Source organism: Calypte anna, chromosome 2 (genome assembly GCF_003957555.1).
Source record: "Calypte anna isolate BGI_N300 chromosome 2, bCalAnn1_v1.p, whole genome shotgun sequence".
Classification (NCBI taxonomy): Eukaryota; Metazoa; Chordata; class Aves; order Apodiformes; family Trochilidae; genus Calypte; species Calypte anna.
In genome coordinates this window covers 50,401,541-50,417,609 of record NC_044245.1, presented here as the reverse complement: position 1 = coordinate 50,417,609, position 16,069 = coordinate 50,401,541, and the positions used below count along the sequence as shown (strand labels likewise).

At 40.2% G+C, this 16,069-nt stretch overlaps 1 protein-coding gene across 6 annotated transcripts in view; it reads left to right on the top strand.

The window, feature by feature from the left end:
• The window catches only part of ELMO1 (engulfment and cell motility 1), a 311,982-nt gene extending 296,559 nt beyond the window's left edge, over positions 1 to 15,423 (top strand). For all 6 annotated transcript variants that reach the window (XM_030445753.1, XM_030445755.1, XM_030445752.1 and 3 more), the window contains 4 exons: positions 169 to 276; positions 3,959 to 4,041; positions 9,528 to 9,605; positions 14,096 to 15,423. In XM_030445753.1, the coding sequence (XP_030301613.1) occupies positions 169 to 276; positions 3,959 to 4,041; positions 9,528 to 9,605; positions 14,096 to 14,296 (470 nt within the window). In that variant the 3' untranslated portion in view covers positions 14,297 to 15,423. The remainder of the gene's footprint in view (positions 1 to 168; positions 277 to 3,958; positions 4,042 to 9,527; positions 9,606 to 14,095) is intronic.
• The last annotated feature ends 646 nt before the right edge of the window (positions 15,424 to 16,069 follow it).

Below are 16,069 nucleotides of genomic sequence, written 5' to 3'. Positions count from 1 at the left end.
ATTAAAAAAAAACAAAAACAAAAAAAAAACCCCAAAAAAACCAAACCAACACCACAAGAACAAAAACCAACCAAAAAACAGTCTTGAGTAAGCTTTTTCCTATGGGTGCCAATGAGGGTGCTGATGAAGACATGTTAGTAACCTTGTTTAATGTGTTTATTTTAACAGACAAATTTTGGTATTGTCGACTTTCACCTAATCACAAGGTTTTACACTACGGAGACTTGGAAGAAAGTCCCCAGGGAGAAGTGCCCCATGATTCCTTGCAAGATAAATGTAAGTCATGCACAAAGATTGTACTACTTTTGCTTCTTCTATGATAATACCTCTTGATAATTTGAAGCAGGTTTCTCTTAACTCAGGACATTATCAACAGCTTTGTTTGTGGAGACAGAGGGCAGAGGACATTTCCTCTCCATTCAAATACTGCTGTCCTGGTTTTGGCAAGCATGTGTGAGGACTGAGCTCAGTTTTCCAATGAGTTTATAATTTCATTCAGCTTGGAAATGTCATGCCTTTCATGGGGAGGAACACTGTTTATTTTCATTGCTCATCTAACTGCAGATGTCAAATAAGAATACTTGGGCATATTCAGAAGCACTTCCTGTCCATAGGGACAGATGTTTCTTCTGTGGCAAACAGCCTAGTGACTGGAGGAAGTATCTGTGGCAGACAGAGGTCTTTTTCATTAATGGAGGGAGTGGACTTAAAGAGAACACATTGCTGGGAATAATATTGAGAGGACCTCACCATTATTGTATACTCGACTGGAAGAGGATGTACATCTGTGACAACTCCTTCCAGGGAATTTATCAGGATTTTTAATGGGTGAAAGTAATTTAAGAGCCCTTAAAAAAAAAATCATACTCTTCAGATAATTTCTCTTTTGTCCTTTAAACATGTGTTGTAGAAGTTTGACCTGAAATGCTGGGAAAGCTTTTTATGATAAGTGAAATAATACCCAGTGTAGTTCTGTCACAAAGAAGTGACTTTAAGAAATCAAGCATTAAATAAGGAATAATTTCTTCTTGTTCTTTTCTGAACCTCCATTAGTGATAAATGCCATTCTTGGCACTATCACATTAAACATGCTTGTACGGGTATTTCAGTGGGTAGCTCCGTTTCTTTCATGGAATGGCAGAACGACTCATTTTTCAGAAGCTGGAAATTTTTCCAGCCTTAAAATTGAGAAAGGAGAAAATCGGTGATTTAAACTTTCCTGAATGTTAGTAAAAAAAGACTCCCACAGCTTGTCCCTAGGCAACACCTTTTAAAATTTTGAAGTGCTCCCAGATACAGTCTGGAAGGGAAAGAGGAAAAGCCCCTCTGATGCTGGAGCTCTGACAGTTCACAGTCACATTTCTCTGTTTTCATTGCCTCACAGATTGCCTCAAGGATGTTTCACGCTCTTACTGCAGTCTTGGCAGAATGTAGGACAGGGGCTCACGTTGCTGCATTGGCACTGGAAGAGGCTGGTTTTTTGGATGATGCTTAGGGAAATAGCCCTTGAATGTTACAGTAGCATCCGAGTGACAGGAGAAGAATGAAGGTCACACTTGAACAGCAGGCACTGCTGTGACCGCAGAAGTTCCCAGCTTTGTTTGCTTTGAGCACGCTTCCACAACCAAACCCCTGACCCTGACAGCAAGCTTCATCTTGCATTTGCATTTTTTGTAGGCTCTTGAGCCTACTTAAAAATGTCAGGATCCCGTGGGAACAGAAGGCTCCTATTTCAGAAGCCACCAGGCCAGACCCACATGCTCCCTGCACGTGCCTGTGAGCTAGAGCAGATACTGATGCAGTTTGAGAAAGATGTGGTTATTTCATCAGTATCTCAGGTTTTCAGTCTCTCAGATTTTCCACAGTGCCACCCACTTTAGAGGTTAATTGTTGAGAATATTATAAAATGAAGATTATAAAGTGACACTGCAGTTTGAAATGTGTCAGACTAAACTGGCTTGGGAGTTTTACAGAATATTTCCCAGAAATATTCTGGTGTTCTTTGGATAAACAAATACTGAATTTTGAATTGTTAAGATCTGAATATGATAACCAGATTGTCAGCATATAGGAGAAGGTCAACTGGTGAGATTTCCCAGAAATATTCTGGTGTTCTTTGGATAAACAAATACTGAATTTTGAATTGTTAAGATCTGAATATGATAACCAGATTGTCAGCATCTAGGAGAAGGTCAACTGGTGAGACAGAACAGGTGGGTAAGAAAACAGAGGACCAAAAAAAGTAGTATAGGGCACTTTGTGTACTCTTTGCCAAACTTGAAAAACTCCTGTCTATCTCCAAAGATCAATGTGGGGGTTTTTAACCTTTTCACTTCTGTGAATGTTACCTCTCTCAGTCTGGCAGGCTTAACAAGCCATGCAGACTCCATCTGGGACAGAAAACAGCTGCCCTCTTTCTCAAAGTTTTATCTGTTTTGAGCACATCACATCTGTGCTCACACTCTCCAGCATCTTGCTAGTCAGCTTCTGATACCATCTGAATTATGATTCTATTTTTCCAAAGGAAGGAATAGACCAAGTTCCAGGTGGATAAAGATCAGGATATCGCATCAGTCTGTGATCTCCTGTGGTAACCTCACTCCAGATCACAGAGACTGGGTGTAGGGAACCTGGAGGTTGAGAGGTCTAACTTGAAAAAACCCTACTGTATGTAATCAGAGAAGCTGTTTTTCTAAACATCTTCAGCAAATGTCAAGACCTCTTTCTTCTTAAGACCTTTTTTCCATACTTGCAATCAAATAATTTTATTACTTCCCAGTGTGTCCTAGTTTGCTCTGTCCTCTCAAAAATAATATTTCTTCTGGACTAAAAATAGGGACGTTTCAGAGACATAAAAAGCCAGTAGGTCCCCAGCATGAAATGCTGAAACTGAAGGCAGAAGAAGTTCTATAGTAAAGAGCCAAATAACTACCATTTCTTTAAGTTCTTCATGCAAAGAAAGTTCTTTAACAATGTCTATTATAACCCAGGCTGTCCATTTAACCATAGTACTGAGGTCATCTGTAATAAAGTACATTGTGTTACTGTACTCAGTGGAAGAGAAAATGCATTTTTCCTCTCCAGTATGTCCATTAGAGTTTGTAAAATACTAGGTAGTAACAGACAATCATATTATTGTGCTGTTCTATATATATGATGCTATTCCACAACCACAAGAATAATGGATTATTTGTAGATTGTAGAAGCTGTCACTCATTGACACTGTATTGTGGAGCATGTAGATTCTCTATAATGTAATTACTGTTGGAAAATTGACTTCCAGTTGAGACTCATATATATTTATGTTTTAGTGACCTTGCTCTGTGAGCTATTCTGAGTGGCTTCCAGTACTTTTTTCTTACTTTTTTTTTTTAAACAATGCTTTTTGATCCTTTCATATTTTAAAGCAATCAGAAGGGTTCTTTGTAAGCCTCAGTAGTCCTTATTCCTGTCAATACTAGAAAGTGACTAAACTGCTGATGTTAAATAGAAAACTATTTGACAAATTCATACAGGCATTAACAGAAGAACAACAGCATCCTTTGAGGTAGGGTCCAAGTTGCCCAGCAGAAACTTTACCTGAATGCCTAGGAAGCAGTAGAAACAGGGCAGGTATATTACATTAGTAAGGCAGGAAACAGTGCACTGTTTCTAGATACATGAAAAACTGTCCAGACACAGATACCCATCTGTATGAAGCACTCTTACCCAAAGTAGTCTGAACAGACAAGAAAAAGCATGCTCATATTTTTATCCATCTGCCTGAAGTTTTGTCATTATGCATGGATTCCTATTTTAGTTGTTTTCTTCCAATTTTCTTTCTTACCACAGGCTGGTAATGGCAAAGGTAGTGGCAATTTTAACACATTAGTCTTGCTTCTTTTTAGATCCTATAGCTTTTACTCACAGTGCTTATAACTAATTTTCTGGTTTTTGCTTTTGTTTCTTTTCAATGCAGTGCCCGTGGCAGATATAAAAGCTATTGTGACTGGGAAAGACTGCCCTCACATGAAGGAGAAAGGAGCCCTTAAACAAAACAAGGTATGGTTCTCAGACTGTTACAAGCTCACACACTGCAGAATACAAAGCTTGTCAACTTGACCTTCCCTAAAGTAACAGGTATTTTTCATTCCAGCCTGCCAGCTTTCAATGTATGCACACACACTTTGTTTTCCCATCAGACCATTTGAGTGAAATTATTAGGACAGTCCTTTACTCAGATTTCATGGCAGATGTGCATTGTGATATGTCCAGAGCACATTAGGATAGACTTCTGTAGTGGTGTCGTCTTCATCTAAAGCAAAGCAGTTTTTACTGCTGCCACAGAGCACAGCAGCAGTGACTATTGGTACCTATTCCTATATTGGCTCTGATAAATAACTCATTGGTTCCAGCTGTTTTCTCTGTTGAGCTCACATTCAGTGAACACTGGCATGTGCCATATTTGCAGATAATGTCCAGCTGATGATAACTTCAGGCCCAGTCAGGTAGAAAATACAACTGCCAACAAAAGGATATAAAGTAAATGCTAGGCAGTTAATGAGGTATATAAAGCTGTGTTCAGCAGTGCATTTGGGAAAAAAATGTGTAGCAGGCCATGGTCAGCTTAAATGAGATTTATGCTACCTTTCAGAGTTTCAGATCAAGTTCTGTGGACTGACAATAGACAATATGACTCAAGCTATACAGTGTCAGAATCTTGCAGAGTTTTTGTTAGTAGGAATTGCCACTACAAGGAGAAATTGAGTTACTAGCAAAGCCTGGCATCTTGGTTAGTAATGGTAATGGTCTTCATACCATTTTGTATGAAGTCATCAGGTCATGCTGTCTGATCTTACAAGAAGAAGGGACACTCTAATGATATTATCAAGCCACACCCTGAGGTCTGGGAACCAGACTAGGAAGATGTGAATCAGAATTTCTTGTTACCTGAAGCTAAGAAATTTTGGGTCCAAGTAGACAGATATCTTGATGGACGAAAGTTAAGAGATCTGCTTTAGCACTGTAAAACTAAAATGCATGCATTTAATGTTCAAATAAGTACTGGGAAAAAAAATAAAATCCCCAGTGCTGCTAGTAACAACAAAAAATGAAAAGGCAATGTCAAAACTGCATCACACAACTGCTGCAGCTTCCTAGCTGCTGTTTTTCTTTAACTATACACAGATACACAGGGCATCTTGAGTATTCTTTGTGTTTCTCATACATGAGTTGCTTGAAGTCTGTCAGGATGCTGTCATCTCCTTTCAGTATTGGCTTTACATGGCTGGAAATGAAAACATCAAACCACGCCAGGAAAAAAATCCCAGGAGTATTTTTCTTTGTTGATTTTTCTGAATCAGGGCACTAACACACATGCACACAATAGATTGCATACAACTCCCACCTCATGTTACAGCTGAACCGTCAGCAACATTTGGCTGGGGCATTTATATGATGCATATAAAATAGTGTTTCCTTCTCTTAGCATTCAGATGTCCGCACAAAAAGAAAAGATGAGAAGAAGGAAAGCAGTGGGTGGCAGTGATGGAAGTGTCATCTTTATGGGGCAGTAATGTCTAGATAGTATTAAATGCCAAATAGCAATGGTGGAGATGAGTTTGTCCTCAGCTGTCACCCCATTTTCTCAGGTAAAATTGCTTTGAAGTGACATAAAACTGCTGGTTCAGAATGTGAAGATAAGGAGTTGGGAGGTAATATGGTTGCATCCATTCCTTTTGTGATCCCAGCAATAATAATTGCGATTTATTTTTTTTACTATTTCTGTGGTGGAGAGGATTTTGTGGTTTTGGAGGATTTTACCTTCCTCAATTCCATATTGGTTTTTTTTTCCCTGAAGATCATAGGATTTGTGAAATTAGTTGTCATCCCAATCGAACTGTCAAGAGTGATACTGCACACCAAAAAACCCCAAAACACTACCAAACATAGAATACAATTTCACTGATTTTGGTGTATAAAATCTTTAATTTCCTGAAACTTCACAGTTGGTGATCCATTTTTTTAAGAGGCCTTTTAATCCTGTGCTTTATTTGTACGTGTATAACAACAACTTTATTGTTTATTCATTGTCAGAAAAGAAAATTGCATGGCAGAATGCCAGTGCTATGAACTGGAATTGACAGAACGTCCGTAGCAAAGCCTTCAGCATCTCTTCATTTGATGGCACATGGATGTTATTCTTCCAGAGGGACCATTTAGAAATAAATAAGAGTTAAACTGAATAGGAATTTGCATGCATATGAAGCTGGAACAAGTTGATAGGACCAGACCTGAATCCATTGTTACTCATCTGGCTTATGCTTTTAAATTAGGTTTGGTTTTAAATACCTGACTTTTTGACTCTGTATTATGAATTTCAAGGAAATTCGATTTATTAGATTTTGTGGGCTTCAAAACAAACTATGGAAGAAGAATTTGGGGAAAAAAAAGCGTTGTCATATATTTCTGAGTTTCTTATCACCCTTTCTTTGCTGATATGGCAGGCTTCAGGCTTGGTGCCTTTTTGGTCAGCAGAAATGGTTCTGTTCACTTCCCTCTTTTTCTGCAACTTCCTCTCTGTCATTTCATGTTGGCTGAAGAATTTCCTCTCACTGCATGTATAGATAATTCTCTATCAGGGATCTTCCAGTTCTGGTAAGCAAACTCGACATGGCTGTGGCTCAGCCTCCAGCAAAGACATGGTTGTTTTGAGGCTGTAGATGACAGTAGGCAGAGAGCGGTGATGTTATTCCAGCAGTTGGCACCAAAAATGCCTGTTCACCAAAAATTGCTTGTCTCTGGCCCATGAGAGGGGCTGGTGGAGATTGTGGGAAAGGGAAGCTCAGAGTGTGGGAAAGCAAATTTCCCTTCATACCACCTGCAATAGCTTTCCCTGCAGAGTGTGAACCACGGACTGGGAATTGTCCAGCAAGTAGGTGCAAAGTCTCTGTTTCCAGCGAAGCTCAAAGGAGAGACATGTCATGGATCTCTGTATTGTTACCTTTGACAAGCATCTAGGGAAGGGCAGAGGTTTGAAATGTGCAGAAGTGGAAAGAGTTAGGAGTGTCAAGGGAGTGAGTTCAGCAGATGGAGATGGGGGAGGAGGAAAGCAAGAAACAAGAGGAGAGGAGCAGGTTGGAAGGAATGGGAGAGAAGAAAGAACAGAGAGCAAGAGAAACTGGTGGAAAAAAGCTGGAGTGGAGAATGACTTTGAGAAAGGTTGACAAGTAGGACAGAAGAGGGAGGAGAGAGCCACAGATGGCTGACAGAGAGTGACCAGGTTTCCTTTAGGAATTGCCAGTTCTTCAAAATCACCTGTCATGGATGGAAATGTAGGAAAACCAAGTGGGAGTGCCTAACAAGTCTGCCAGTTCAACTTCTGAGGCTACTGTCAGTGTGCAGGGCAGCTAGCAATTCCAGCCCCTTAGGCTTCCATTTTCCTTGACTGTTTGCTGTGCATGTGGCAACATGCACAGATCCTGGTACCTAGAAGCTGTAATTCCTGAGCCTGTAGTCTCTGGAGCACCCAGCAAAGAAGCTGAACTGGATACAGGGCCGCCAGACTCCCACTTTTCCACATAAAAGGGAGTTTGGTGCCTTCAGTGTAGCCCTTTCTCATTCTCTGCCTAACTGGGATTGACCAAACCCTCAGCTTCCTGGGATATTCCTCCTTCAGGCAGGGTTTTTCCTCTCCTTTTCATGGCTTTGAGATGAATAAAAACTTCAATTGCTTGGAATTTCCAGGCCTATGCGATTGTTGTTGACCTTCATGAAATTCAGGTACATCATAGTAAAGCAGTACTAGACCTTTTTTTACTGTGATACATTTTACTTAAAAGACCTCAGATGCATGACTTGGCATCTTCTGTCAGTAATTCTGTGTAATCACAGAACTGTAATGTCAGTAATCACCTCACAACTCTGTAAGGAGATAATGCATAGTTTGTGTGGACAGAGGTAAATTTATTTCTGTAATGAGGGACATTACTCTTAATAAGATGTGGATGAGAGTCATGCTTAGAACACAAAAAGAGTTTGCTGAGAGCATCAGCACTGTCAGGATCTGCAGCTTCTGTGGGGATTTAGCCCTGACTTGTCTCCTGTGGCCTGGCAAATACAGCAAGTTCAAACTAATAACTAAACTCTAGGAAACCAATTGTATTTCCCATGAGAAGCGTGATCTCTGATCATTCAAGATTATCCCTGAGGACTGCAAGTTTTATTACTCAGGCTCTGCTTTCCATCACACAAGTCTGAAAATAAAATAACCTTTATGGAAATCCAAAGACCTGTGTCTGTGCAGGCCAGGAGATCAGGGGTAGCAAATTAGCACAATGCAAAAGGCTGCAGTCCCTGAAGTCAGTTCTTCCACTTTAAGATTTAAGAAGCCGTGCTCATGATGCTGCTGGCAGCATAGGGACTGTCATCAACTGGGAAACAGCAAAGGTGATCAGTATTATGGGGTTCAGGAGACCAAGAGGAAAAAGGAATGATACATATATATAAAAGGAAAGGAAGGATACATACATAGTGCCATAGTCTAGCAATCGCAACGGTGGTTCAAGGGTTGGACTCGATGATCTCTGAGGTCCCTTCCAACCCAGCTAATTCTATGATTCTATGATTCTATGATACGATATAGATCAAAGTAGTTACAAGTCAGCACCATCCTCTGTAGACATGTCTTAGTTCCAGAGACTTATTGTATCCATACCAGCTAGCTTACAGGTTGTGAAATCCTTGTAACAGCGCTTGTAGTGATGGGTGCAGTAGCTGTGAAAACACAACATCTTTACATACTCACTGTTGGCCAGTGGAAGTTTGTTATTTATTCAAATTGGATGAGTTTCCCCATAGGAACACAGGTCCAAATGGACTTTTATGGAAGGTCAGTGCTTAATTAATTAATTTTGGCACCTTTCACATTCCACCTTCAGTGCTGAGGGGAAAAAAGATTGTTTTGTCATTTCCCAAGGTTCATTTGGGTCTTTATGACCCAAATAACCCAGATAGTTCAAAGGCTGCTGATTCTGGTTCAGGTAGAGGCAAAATGACAGCCATCTCTTGCAAATGTATAATTTAATAGATTTCCATCAGTGAAAAGAGCAGGAGTATATACCAGGAGATAAGCTGTCCTGCCAAAATTTTTGACACAGGGATCTAAAACTTAGAGAACTTTGTAGATTTAATCCATACAAACTGAAGATACCTTGGGTCTTCATGAAGAGTTTGTTCCAAGTGTACTATTACAGGATGTATTGACTGTAGTCCTCACCATTTCCTAGCTCAAATAATCCATAACCGAGTGAGCTACAGTCAATACTGAGGAGGGTGAGTTTGTTTTAACTGAAGCATCCTTGTTGGGGTTCTTGCTGTGCTGATCTGTTGCAGTGGACTGGTACTGCTGCAGCTTTGGCAAGGCAGGAGAGTACCATACCCTATTTTTCCAGCTGTTTTGTGGAATAAGTTGTGGGAAAGAAAGACAGAAGTGAATCATATTAATGTCTCTCTTGTGCAGTATTAATGTATGTTTCTTTACATTCCAGGAGGTGCTAGAGCTTGCTTTCTCTATATTGTATGACTCGAGTGGCCAGCTGAATTTCATTGCCCCAGACAAGCATGAGGTAAGTCAAGTTCAGAGAACAGAAACTCTGTTGGAGCCCTGTTAGTTCCCTTATGGCAGCAGCCATTTTTATAAGAGCATAAGAATGGTCATTCTGGCACAGAGCACAGGTTTACCTAAGCATTTGTCACATCTCACAGCCAATTGAAAGCAGAGGCAATAGTATGGGAGCAAGATCTTCTGCAATTTTATGCACATCCTGAGCCACAGAAGGAACCTGTTATGGATTTGTACCTCATAGAGCATGCAGGGGTTCAAGAGCAGCATTTCTAAGCCTTACTGAAGTAGGAACCATAAGTAAGAGAAAGAAGAGGGCTTGGGCAACCTCACTGTTTCCACAGACCTTGCTCACCATTTCCTGGGGTAGTAAAGATTTCTTCTGGTCTGGTCTACCCTGAATAACTTTTGCTGTGTGTTCACCCTGGCCACTTTGGTTCAACACTGAAAATTTGTACCAAGCTCTGGAAGAATCACTGCCATCCTCAGCTCATCTTGATGAAGCCAACATAGTTGCTAGAGGATATACCTTTCCTGGGTCTCAGTTTCAGCCAAAGGCTTGTGTTCTCCAGAATAACATTAAAGGTGATCAAAGAAGGTCTTCTCTATTCCATCTCTGTAGGGGGTTGTTTTGCAATGGGTCTCACCTGTGTGAGGGCAGTGTAAATACCAATAGCAAAGCAGAATGGCAACCTCCTCCCTGCTTCCTTGTCTTAAAATCATTTCCTCTTGGAAAGGGATGGAACTAACTTAACTGATTATGTAGAAGCATTGCATGTCTTTCTCTCAAAAAACTTTCAAGTACAGATTTAGCAGAATGAACTATATTAAAAAAAGAAGAAATAGTTCTTCCTTCTTACTTCTAAAGCAACAAGAATTGCTGTTCCATTTGCACATTTTTTTTATTTATTTTTTTTTGTGGTATCACATTTGGTCTTAGTTCAGGACACTGTGTTAAGATTCTGATGAAACAGAAGATTGCATTAAGCTGCATTACACTGTGATGTTATTAAGGGGCATGAAATTGCATTACAAGTGAAGTGTATTTAATTACACAGCTCCAACATTTTCAGTTCTGGATCAAAACCTTCAAATAAATGTTCTCTTTTTTAGAAGGAAATAAAGTTATGCTCATCTGGGTTTTCCTGGCTATTAATATTTGAGCATCATTTTCAAGTATGTTAATTCCAGAGAAGTATTTTCTGGTCAGCTTTGTTTTAAGACAAAGTAGCAATAGGATCCCAGGCATAATGTGCCATCAGAGCTGTAGGTCTAAACAAAGCATGGTTGTCTTCATCTTCTGAGCTGAATATATGTGTTAGATGGTTTCTGATACACATTTTCCAGACAGTGAATTCTAGTCTGTTCTTGCCCATACAAGCAAATGGTCATGAAAATCAACACATTTTTTCAGCCACTTATATCTCAAATATAGGCTGTGGCTACAAGTATTTTAAATTGTCTAAATGTTCAAAAACTGCTGCTGCACACCACTGATAGGCAGTAGCATTGTGAGATGCACTAACCCAATTGCTTGTGTTTGTATTAACACACCTGTTATTCTTATTTCCCTTATTAATCTTGTGCAGCTTCTTTGAAACAAAGCTAATACATTCAAAAAGCAGCCAGAAGCAACAGTCTCTGCCCTTACTTCACAGCTCCCAAGTAAATGCTTTGAAATGGGCATCTCAGTTCTTCTGTGCTTTTCCATGGCCTACAGAAGAGTGAGCTGTACTTAAAGCAGAAAGCACAAATGTTCAGAGTAAGCACCCACAAGGAAAGGCAAGTAGCATGTTAGGAAGCCTATGACACCATCAAAATAACCGGGATTCCAGGCAATAGAAGTGCTGATTCAGCAGCATTGTCAGCTTGGGAGATTTGGTGGGTGACATCTCGAGATTCAGAAAGGTCTGTGTGAAGCACCAGGAATTATATTAGTTCAGTTAGACAATCTCAGGTCAGACTTACAGGGTTTTTTTTGAGCACTTCTACAGTCCTCATGATTGTAGAGTGGGATCTGACTGTGGGAACTGAGTGTGTCATAAAACCAAAAATTGAACAAGGAGCATAGGATTATTCAAGTCACAAGGGACCCTGGGGTTGTCCCCAGTCTGACCTCCTGCTCAAAATAGGTCAACGATGAGCTCAGACCAGGTTGCTCGGGGCTGCATCCAGATGGATGAAGCCTGCATAACCTTTCTGGTTGTTGGGTTCCACTGACTTGATTCCCAAGCTATTTCTTTAATAAAATCTCATTACTGAGCCAGTATCATTAAGATTTGGACCTTGTTCTTAGACACTTGAGTTTGGCAGTACCCGTAGCCATCTGTTGGAGCTTACTGCTAGCCAGAGGATTCAGGACTGTGAGATCACTCCATCGTATTTGGTTTTCATTTAAATACTAATAGCTGGTTTCAGCTACATAGCAAAAAGGTGGATTAATCTTATCCTTTATTTTTGACAGAGAAACTGGTGAGATAGGCTATAATTAGGTTTCATTGGAGTTTTATGAAAATGAATCTGTAGTAAATTAATTTTTCATTAGCTCTTAGTCTGTTTTGCATATTAAAAAGAAAAAAGCTTCCGAATGAATGCCTCTATTTTTCTGCCATCTCATTAGGTTTTCTCTCTGCTGAAAATGTACAGGAGTTTAATTAGATGCACTTGCCAATATGGAGATTAGAGAGGAAGCCCCTTTTCCATGCCATTGTACCCATCAGAATTACGGCCAGTATTTAGTTTCTGTGGGCCCTGAATGAGTTATATCAGGAAAAAGAAAAGAAATGCAGTTCTGCTTTCCAGCTCACTAGGATTGCTCCCCAGAGAAATCACTGGCCATACTACCTGAGCAGGTGATGGACGATTTACATCGGGGGCTGCATCTGTTGAGTGGATGCTCTGTGTTTCCATAACCTGAGCAGAGCCCTTTGCCTGTCTGTCCCTTTCCTCAAAGTGAATTCTGAGGAAAATTTTCTAAAGGAAACTTTCAAGTTGATCATAAAACACTATAGTCTGTTTAAAAATAATTACATTTCTAGGATAGCATCTTTCTTTTCCTGATATTCTTGTGTACACTCCAAAAAAAAAAGTGACACATTTGAGAGCCCAGAATAGGCAGGCTGAGTTGTTTCTTCAGTGCTTGTTAGCAGGACAGTCTGAATCCTGAAGTCTCTTCTGTGCAGCTCATCCAATATTAAAGCTGCAGCTCGGCTTACCCACACCCTGGGTAAAATCATAGCTCTGCTACTGTTTTGTTACTGACTTAAATGGGTCGGATTTAACTTTAGATGTTGCAATATGTTAACCATCCTATTTTAAAAAATATGCCCTTTTTCTGGATGAAGACATACCCCAAGAGGGGATTTTCTCTCTCTTCCTTAAAAAATAATGCTCATTTCTGCTGTAGGATGAAGTCAACCATGGCTATCTTTAAACTTGGCAATATTGTGTAGCAAATGGTCAGCTAAATTTAAAATTCATTTTTTGGCATGAAATCTAGCAGAAGTATTTGTAAGATAAAACTGCAGTTACGGTTGATTTAATTTTCTCCTGCAAACTAGGACACAAGTTCATTATTGAAGTCTTTATTTTTAGATGATAGCATTTGAGTGCTTCTGTTCATAGTTGAATAAATGGCTTGTAGGAATAAATGGAAGTGATGTATTTGATAGAAGCTGACTCTAGATCACCAGTCTCCCTTGGGCTTGTTCCTTATTTAAAATGGTTATTCAGCCCATGTTTACCTCGAGCTGTCAGCTGTTGGGAAAGATGGCATCTCCTATTAGGAAAAAGCTAACAATAAGGAAGAGATTTTCAGAGATGACTTCAGTATTTGTGGCATTTAGACTTGCACCAGGTAGTTTGGAATTTAATTTTTATGAAAGACACAGCGTTGATTGATTCTGCCAATTTTCACAGTGTTATTTGGTGTAAAATACTGGTAAAGTAGGCATAGGCATGTGAGAGCCTATCTTTGTGTAGGTCAGTTGATTCCACTTAACCTATAGGAAAGCAAACCACAGTAAAACTAGATAGTTGTTAGAGGATTTCTTACAAGACGAGTCAAGAGGGGTTGTGGGTTGGAATCAGTTTATTTAACTTTGATTGGAATTAAAGGCCTCGTATCAGAGAATCAGGCTCTTTCTGTAAGTATTGGGGAAAGAAAGTGAGCTGGAGAATAAGATACCTCCAGAGGTATTGTTATTTCTCCCACAGCTATTGAAAGTATTTAGCAAAAAGTTTGGAGGATACACCTAAATATCAAACAACCAAATGCTGCAGTTTCTTTTCATTCTTAGGGAGATGTTTGTCCATTTTCCAAGTCACTCAGGGGAACGTGCCATCCTCACGATACAAGCTATTGAAATGAATCAACTTAATTTTAGGTATCTTTGTAAGTCTCCGTGGGAGCAATAACTGTAGAGGACCAGGAGAGGCAAGCAGTCTGTGTACAGAAAGTTTACTAATTGTAGGTTTTATCTTCTCCTTGTGCAGTATTGTGTATGGACCGATGGGCTGAACGCCCTCCTTGGGAAGGATATGTTGAGTGATCTGACGCGGAACGACTTAGACACACTGCTCAGCATGGAGATAAAGCTACGCCTCCTTGACTTGGAAAACATACAGATCCCAGATGCTCCCCCACCCATCCCAAAGGAGCCCAGCAACTACGACTTTGTTTATGACTGTAACTGAGGTGGCCCCTGAAACTTTCTTCGAAACTGGAAATATTATAACTGGAGAGATATAAAAATAAAAAGAAGAGCGTGAGGAAAAAGAAACCCACATGTGCACCTTGGATTTTGGCTTTGGGAGGGCTGTAGAAACACTTGCATTCCTTCCTGTGCCCTGCGTCCCTTCCTTCCCCATTCCCATCTTCCCCATTTCTCATCCAAATCCACATTGCTTTAATTAACTTGTAATTGCAGGCCGTTGGCCTTGCTTAAGGCAAAGACTGCCACTAAGAAGCACCCTCCTAGGACTTTTTTTACATTTTTAATACTGGAATATACATTATTAACTGAAGGATGATGTTATCAAACTGCATGCCTGTGAAACCCACTTGGCAGGGCAGAGGCTTTAACTGGAAGGAGGAGGGAGGTAGGGAGCAGAAGCAGCTACTGTAAGCAGAAGATTTCCCCAGGCACTCCCAAGAGTCTTCTCACAACCGAATCCAATGTGAGGATGAAAATCATTAACTGCTTCCCAGTGCTTGCACCATTCATCACTGTCATTGTTCTTTCCACTGCACCTCGTCTCTTGCCACCTGCCTTCACCCAACTGATCGGCTCCCAGAATGGAAAGTCTGCAGGTTTTTGCTGTACCATATGCTGCAAAGCTGCAAAAGCTTTTAACTTCTTTTCCTCCCAGCTCCTAAATAGCCCCATGCTAGCAGCTCACTCACACAAACTGTGTATGAAGCCACTCACTCGTGTGTCCCATCTCTGTAGCGTTCCCTGAGCCTTAGTTGCCTCTAAAATTGGCGTGTTGCTATTCAAAGTGATTTTTATTTTCTTGGTCCAAAGTTCAACAGTAATTTCCACAAATTGATTACAACTGCCAAACATCCAGGTTTACATTGTTGTCATTGCTACAGTGTTATGAATTTGCAAGGGATTTTTTTTTTCTTTTTTTTGTACGGGTTCTAATTTTTAAATTTTATTTTGCCAAACAAATTTATTTAATGAAAACTAATTTCATTGTGAGTACTTTTGGGGGGCAATATTTTTACTTAATTTCCATTTGAAACATTTGCCCTGAAGGGAGATAATATTATTTTCCTTCAACTTCACTGTTGAATAAAAATCTAAGTTGTGATGATTCTTGGAACTTGGTTTTTCTTCTGTAGTTGTCCTTTGTTCTTTGTGCTTCCTAGCAACTCTGAATTGTTTGGTACAAAGAGGAGAGAGAAAGGCAAAACCTTTCATATATGCCTCTGATTTAATTTGCTTATTTGTGTGTGATGACAAGGATGAGTTGCATTCCAGAGGAGTCCATTGCCACAGGTACATGGGCTTTTCAGTAGAAAGAAGAACCCTTTGTGAAATCCAAAATTACAGCATACTGAAGTACTCATGAACAGTCTAAGGCTGCTGCCTTTACTGAATTTGCTGGAGTAACTGTCTTCCTGGAGTTTCTTTTCCTTCACTGACTGTGTTTCTGGCCACAGTAGATTGCTAATGGGGACGTTTGGGCTTTGTGGGATGGATTCCCTCCCTCCTCATGTCCTTCTAGGAGTTTCACAAAGTTCACTATCTCTTACTCCAGAAGTGCTGGGTCTAGATGCAGAGGAACCCACCAGCTTTTTCCCTCCCATGGCACAGGCTGAGGACAGATGTTTGTTTGTGTGAGTTCCTCCTCTATTCAGACACAGCTGAAAAAGACTGTGAAGGGATTTTATCAGAGCTTGTGCTAGTTAGAAACCTGATTGGTGGTTCCAATTTAGGCAGACACAGAAGACCTCAACTG